This window comes from Pseudomyrmex gracilis, unplaced genomic scaffold (assembly GCF_002006095.1).
Source record: "Pseudomyrmex gracilis isolate BER0280 unplaced genomic scaffold, ASM200609v1 scaffold_178, whole genome shotgun sequence".
NCBI classification, from domain to species: Eukaryota; Metazoa; Arthropoda; class Insecta; order Hymenoptera; family Formicidae; genus Pseudomyrmex; species Pseudomyrmex gracilis.
The window spans coordinates 248164-255038 of NW_018020762.1; the positions used below are offsets into that span (position 1 = coordinate 248164).

At 35.4% G+C, this 6875-nt stretch overlaps 3 protein-coding genes across 5 annotated transcripts in view; 2 read left to right on the plus strand and 1 right to left on the minus strand.

Moving 5' to 3' along the window:
* The window catches only part of LOC109857946 (NADH dehydrogenase [ubiquinone] flavoprotein 2, mitochondrial), a 2045-nt gene extending 1942 nt beyond the window's left edge, over nucleotides 1-103 (plus strand). Inside the window, exon 4 of the mRNA XM_020434742.1 lies at nucleotides 84-103. Within this exon, the coding sequence (XP_020290331.1) occupies nucleotides 84-103 (20 nt within the window). The remainder of the gene's footprint in view (nucleotides 1-83) is intronic.
* Nucleotides 104-1033: 930 nt separating this feature from the next.
* Nucleotides 1034-4239, plus strand: LOC109857954 (mismatch repair endonuclease PMS2). 3 transcript variants are annotated; one of them, XM_020434759.1, is made up of 6 exons: nucleotides 1036-1147; nucleotides 1326-1635; nucleotides 1768-1927; nucleotides 2131-3317; nucleotides 3434-3683; nucleotides 3747-4239. In XM_020434759.1, exons 2-6 carry the CDS (start codon nucleotides 1549-1551, stop codon nucleotides 4070-4072), a joined length of 2010 nt encoding a protein of 669 aa, XP_020290348.1. In that variant the 5' UTR covers nucleotides 1036-1147; nucleotides 1326-1548; the 3' UTR covers nucleotides 4073-4239. The 3 variants fall into 3 exon arrangements, with proteins under 3 accessions (XP_020290349.1, XP_020290347.1, XP_020290348.1); XM_020434760.1 differs by having other exon boundaries at nucleotides 1034-1635; nucleotides 3733-3821; XM_020434758.1 differs by having other exon boundaries at nucleotides 1035-1635.
* Nucleotides 4240-4267: 28 nt separating this feature from the next.
* On the minus strand, nucleotides 4268-6329 carry LOC109857955 (glutamate-rich WD repeat-containing protein 1). Its single transcript, XM_020434761.1, has 4 exons — nucleotides 6150-6329; nucleotides 5489-6003; nucleotides 5010-5399; nucleotides 4268-4912 (listed from the first exon to the last, which is right to left on the minus strand). The coding sequence occupies exons 2-4, from the start codon at nucleotides 5968-5970 to the stop codon at nucleotides 4423-4425; spliced, it is 1362 nt and encodes a 453-aa protein (XP_020290350.1). The 5' UTR covers nucleotides 5971-6003; nucleotides 6150-6329; the 3' UTR covers nucleotides 4268-4422.
* Nucleotides 6330-6875: the final 546 nt, after the last annotated feature.

The following is a 6875-nucleotide window of genomic DNA, read 5'->3' on the forward strand; positions in this document are numbered from 1 at the left end:
GTTTATAATTAGAATAATTTGTAAAAGGTATTTGTTTTGGTTTTTATATATTAAGTTGTGTGTCATTTGTGTTATATTTGAAGTTATACTTGCAAAAGTTTAATCATTAATGGTAACATTTTATAGACACAAGGATATTTAATAAAAATAAAATAAATATACATGTAATATATATTTATCAAAAAGATATATAAAGTTTATGTATTTGTATATAAACTTCTGTTATAAATTCATACAGTATGTGTGCCCGGGACTCTCAAACAAATTAAAATAATGGAAACATTTTCAATATTATGTAATAATAACAGAATAATAAAATCCTTGGTGCTGGAAAACACATTGCAAACTCAATCTAATTTATTGTTCCTTTTTCTATTGTTTCTCAATATACAAAATATGATAATTACTTATACATTTTATTGTTACGCATGTATAATTTATAAGTCATATCGCATATACATATAATTACGCATATATAATTTATAAATTTATATGCATCAAAATTGATTACTTACATTATTATCATAACTATTTTTACATGTACGTTGTATATACATACATCTATTAATCCTTAATAATAAATAGTGTTTTATATACATACGTATATTTATAATAAATTTACAAATTATTGTTTAAAGATTGACAAATTATTGAAAAAATGTAAGAGAATTAAGCAAGAGAGAGAGAAATAGCAAGAGAATTGAGCGGGTAAGGTGAGTTGCGCGTCGTCCAAGAGCCTCGAAAATATCAGGAAAGTATCAGGAATACATGTTGTGCGAAGAGGTAACGCGAGAGGTATCTGTGGGCGAGGCTACGCGTCCCCCCATCGCCTCCTACGCGCCGTGAGTCGCGCGGTGATTGGCTGAGGCGCGAGCGACTATAATGGCCGCTTGACCCCGCCCCGCGTGCTCCGTAATGGCGCGCGGGGTGGGGCCAAGCGCGCTATATGTATACGAGAAGGTATACGCCCAGGAGCTGGCGCGTATACCTACTCGCTAGACATACTTTCCTGATACCTTCGCTCGATTTCAGCTCGTTTTCTGCGTCCCATAGTTTCCAACGACCAAGACTATTGCGCGTAAATCTTGTGCTCTTGTTCGCTTGATTATTTATTAGCGTGTAAAATAAAATAAAGAGAGAAAGGCAGGTAATAAATAAATAAACAAATAAACAAATAAATAAATAAATAAATATAAATAACGGACGAAATATTATGCAAGTCTTTTATTTTCAATACTTATCGAATATTGTGTCGAATTTTGTGTAGATTTTTAATAATCGACGTAATGACTTATTATTATTATTATTTATTATTAAATCTAAAGGATTCAGAGAACAGTTTTCGTAACGTTGATCGCAAAGTTGCTCGTGCTCAGCTTGCGTGATCTCTTGATCAGCTGACGATGTGATCGGGTACTTTTATATACTTAGCGATGAGACGCTACTAGACTACACATGTGTGTGCACAACACAGGAGGATTAATAAAGAATTATTAATAATAAGTTTAACGTGTATGTATATAATGCAAAGTGTAATAAACTGAAACAATGGACGAGCCAGTTGCAACGACGGAAAAGTCCAAAAAAATAGAGGCTATAAGTAAAGAAACGATCCATCACATTTGCTCGGGCCAGGTAAGGTTAAGGTCGTTGTAAAGAGAAAGGAGAGAGAGTATATAGCATAATTTATTAAAAGTCAGTTTGTTAAATAAAACACGTGACTTTGAATATTGTAAATATTTTATGTATATATTTTATGTATTATAGGTAGTGCTTGATCTCGCAGTCGCTATCAAAGAATTGGTGGAAAACAGCTTGGATAGTGGTGCTACGGTGATTGACGTGAAACTCACAGATTATGGGAAAACTTGCATCAGCGTCAGTGATAATGGTAGTGGTATTTTAGAGCAGGATTTTGAAGGCTTAGGTAAGTCTATAAAATAAACAGTAAACAGAGAGAGAGAGAGAGAGAGAGAGAGAAATCAATATTGTATAAGACATAATTAAATTCAAATGTAAAAGAGAGCACAACTTGGACAATTATTTGGAATCTCAATGTATCTCGATCTGTTGAAACAATTTAAAAAAAAAAACGTAATAATTTTCTTTTTCTAATCCCATTTCACGCAGGTTTGAAACATCATACTTCGAAGTTACGAGAGTTTACGGACTTGGTGGAAGTGAACACATTCGGATTTCGTGGCGAGGCATTGAGCTCGTTGTGCGCTTTGTCCGAGCTGATTGTTGTCACTCGACATCCGTCGAGCGATCACGGATTTAAATTGGAATTCGATCGGAACGGTGTGCTTGTAAAGAAGACACCGTGCGCCAGAGACAAGGGTACGACCGTACATGTAACAAACATATTCAAGAATCTACCCGTGAGAGCAAAAGAGTTTCAAAAGAATTTGAAGAAAGAGTACGCGCGCGCTATTCAGGTTCTGTACAGCTACTGCTTAATTTCCACCAACATCAGAATTACGTGTCACAATTCGATATCGGGCAAATCACCCAATCTCGTAATGGCCACAAGAAGCGCCAACAATATATTGGACAACATAAATTGCGTGTTTGGAAAAAAGTCCGTTGATAATATTGTTAAACTCGAGTTGCAATATCCGGACGAAACAGTATTGCAGGAATATAATTTGCCCAATGACGTTACCGTGGATTTCGACTGGGAATGTTACGTGAGCACTTGTAATCACACGATCGGACGTTCCGCCCCCGATCGACAGTTCTTGTATGTGAACGGACGACCGTGCGATCTCACGAAAGTCAGTAAACTGATAAACAATATTTATCATAGATACAACAATAAACAATATCCGTTTGTTCTTCTAAATATCAAGTTGGATCGACAGTGCGCCGACGTTAACGTTACTCCCGACAAGAGAACAATATTTTTCACGCAAGAACGTCTTATATTGGCAACGCTCAAACACAGTTTAACGACGAAATGGGACAAACTGCAAGGGAACTTCACGACGAAAACTTTAACGGAATTAAATTTCGGTTTAAAAAGAACAATCTCGTCTAATTGCGCGAATCCTCCAGCTAAAAGATTGCAACTATCGTCTTCCTTATCACAAAGTGATGATATTCAGACCAACATCAGATCGGTAAAAAAACCTGTTGACGTAGAAATGACGATAAGTATATCAGCAATAAAAAAAAAATTACAAGAAAAAGAGAACGTAATTGCGGCACCTGTTAATCGAGAAAAAAGAATAAAATACAGAGTGCAAATGGAAGCCGATCAGCAAGAGATCGAAAAAGAATTACAAAGAGAATTAACGAGAGATTCGTTTGGCAAGGTGCGCGCACATCTAAAAACTATACAATTGTTATATAAAAAATGGACTTACGTGACAGTAAATATAAAATTTAAATATATTTAAATTTTTCAAACTCTTAATCATTTGTTTTGTAGATGAAGATAATAGGTCAGTTTAATCTTGGTTTCATAATAGCTCGTTTAGAAGATGATCTTTTTATCATTGATCAACATGCCACGGATGAAAAATTTCGATTTGAGAAGCTCAGCAACGAAACAAAGCTGAAAACTCAAAAGCTTATCGTACCGAAGTCAATGAACTTGTCCGCGTTGAATGAAACAATAATCATTGATCATCGACAAACGTTTGAAGATAATGGGTTTACCTTCAATATCAACGAGCAAGGTATCTTCTTATGTGATCTCCAATAATAGTGACTTCTAGCGTAAATCAGTTTATTGTTTTTAGCTGAGCCCGGCAAGAAGATAGAATTAACAGAAATACCTGTGAGCGGTAATTGGCAATTTGGTCAAGAGGATATAGAGGAAATGGTGTTTCTCATCAGGGAAGCGGGTAACGAGATTAAGGAAAGTCACATGTATCGCCCGAGTCGTGTGAGACAAATGCTGGCGTCGAGAGCGTGTCGTAGCGCGGTCATGATCGGCACAGCTTTGAACATGAGCGAGATGCAGAGACTGATAATGCAAATGGCGGAAATGCAAAATCCATGGAATTGTCCCCATGGAAGACCTACCATAAGGCATCTATTGTCCTTATTATTAATAAACAAATAAATAATCTAATGATGATTTAATATATTTTATAAAAATAATATTGAAGTACAAAATGTGAGTGGTTGCAATAATTGTTTGCTGTTATCCTTACAAAAACTCAATTTATAATTTATCAAAATTTTAAAAATGTGTAGCACAACACAGGCGCGCGCTGATATACATATATATCAAGATAATATATAATCTTATCTCGTGTTAAAAATATCACTTGCTCAAATAAAATTTACATAGAGAAATAATTTGAATTAAAAAAAGATTAAAAAATGTACGGCATAAAAACAGAGGTTTTATGAAATTTAACCATTACGGAGGACACATTTATATACACAATATCTTTATTTTTTTTAGCGTTACACACTAATCGTCCGGAATATGTGAAAACCAGAATTTGCAGTTGATATTATGGTACCTGGACACTGTGGGTGCCAATGTAATTCTTTGATATCCGATTGTCCTTGATGTATGAATAACAACTGTGGTGGCAATTTGGCCAATTCACTGTCTTGAGGTTCGTCCACGTTATCTGCTTCAACCGACAAATCCCACTGAGCAATCTGATCGTCAGTTCCGCCAGAAGCAAACACTGTAGCTTCTGTAGGATGCCACTCCACAGTGGTGACCGGCGCGGTGTGCTGTTTGAAAGTAGCAATTGGACTTGAACCATTTTGTCCAAATTGCCGTAAATCCCATACGCACAGCAGTCCGTCATCACCGCCTGATACCATAAACTGACTTTCTGTACGATTCCATGAAATAACGTTGATGTCGGCCGAATGAGCACCGGACGCTGTCAACATACACGCATCTTGCGGACTCACTCGAGTGTCCCAAATCTTTATGCTGTTTTTTGACACACGCAAAAAATGATAAAATCATAATCAGATTAATCTTTAAATTGTATTATGTAAAATACGTGAAAAATCTGATCTTTGCAAACCTTTTGTCAACTGAACACGACGCAAGTACGTTCTTTTCATTTGGCGACCATTGTAAATCTTCCACACTATGCGGAGCGTGTGAATTGTACGGTCTTTGATCGACGTGCCAAGACGAGCCGGTGTTGTCAACTCTCCATATGTGAATGTTACCCTTGCAATCTCCAGATGCTAGAGTGCCAAGTTCCGCACGGCACCAATCGAGACCAAATCCTTCAGAAAGATGGCCTTTGAATGTGTATAATGGTTTAATGTCTTCGTTGTTTTTGTTATACGCAGCAAGCAAAGTAGGATTTTCAATTGCGTTTAACTGCTCTTGTAAATTCCAAATATTTACACGTCCAAGTTCGCTCCAACTAGCACCTAGGACTGTTCCGCCAACTTTTGTACATCTATAAAAACAAAAAAAAACAGTTTCTAGATATGAATCTTCCAACACATAATAATGACAATTTATTTTTCTTATGTAACATTTATTTACCTTACTCTATTAACACATCCCTGATGTTTTATAGAAGCAGCACTCATAAGTGGCTTATGATCTTCATCGTATTCTGAATCACTTGATTCAATTTCTGAATCGTCTGAATCTTCTGAATGCTGCTTGTTGTGTAAATTGTACATTTTGGTGATATAGAGATTATTGACATGTACCTTGGCAGCTTGCGTACCAGCAATCATGTACATGCTTAGAGGATATGTCTCTCTTGAATTACCCAAGTCATCTGGTATTATATCAAAGCTAAGACAAGGTGCACCTGTTTGTGCTTGATGTAGTAGTCTATACGCTGACTCATCTACCACAAGTTCTTCTCCTTCTTTCAAAGATTTTCCTGGGAGATATACTTTCGATCGAGTCTTTGTTTTATTTTTGTTCGAACTTGTTTTGTTCGTGGGTTCTTCGCTGCTCAGATTGCTACCCTCATCCTCAATCGCGACACCCTCCATTGGTTCATCCTCCATTTTTTCCAAATTTTATTCTTATACAATTACACACTTAAATAAATAAAATAAAATACGCTTAAATAAAATTATACTGTAAGAAAATTACTTGTAACATGTATTTTTAAAAAAAGATTATGTAGAAAGCAGAGGTTAGGGAGAAATAATATTAATCAAACTTAAATAAAATATACACTAACCAGAAAAAAACAATTGATGAATAAGTAGTTTACTTTTCTTCTTAAAAATAAAGTAAATTGGGTTTTCCCCGTATTTTGTTTTATTAAAATTTTGCTGGATTTCTGTAACCCGCACGTGTAAAAAGCAGAACTGAGCAGAACACGTTTATTTAGCGTTTACAGCGCACTCTGCACGCGTGTGTATGTATATGTACACACACACGCTGGCATTAATTTCTCTCTAAAATTCAAACTTTTTATTTATTAGACGTAAAAAGTTACATACGTATTTATTGCTGTTTAAAAAAGAAACATATGCAAAAACGTAGTACAAAGAGAAAAGTAAAATTTTATTTTTATTCGCGTTCAATATTTTTGGAATAACACACATATAAACTTACAAGGGGAAATCGCGAACCTCGGGTCACCGATTTCAATAAGGTTTTTTTTGTTGTATAGTACTCTAGTAGAAGAATACTTGAGCAAAAGGATAGGGCGCACCTCTCAGCCATTTTCGAGAAAACTCGATTTAAATTATATAGCGAAGTGTAGCTTATATATCGTTAAGTTAGTAATATATTCTAGAAAGGCGGCGTAGCGCAGGTGGTTAGGTACCGGACTGCTACGCTGGAGACTAGGGTTCGATTCTCGCTGGCTTTTTTTTTTTTTTTTTTTTTTTTTTTTTTTTTTTTTTTTTAAGGAGCAAAAACAACATATGTTTGTTTATAAAAAAATAAAATTAATTTA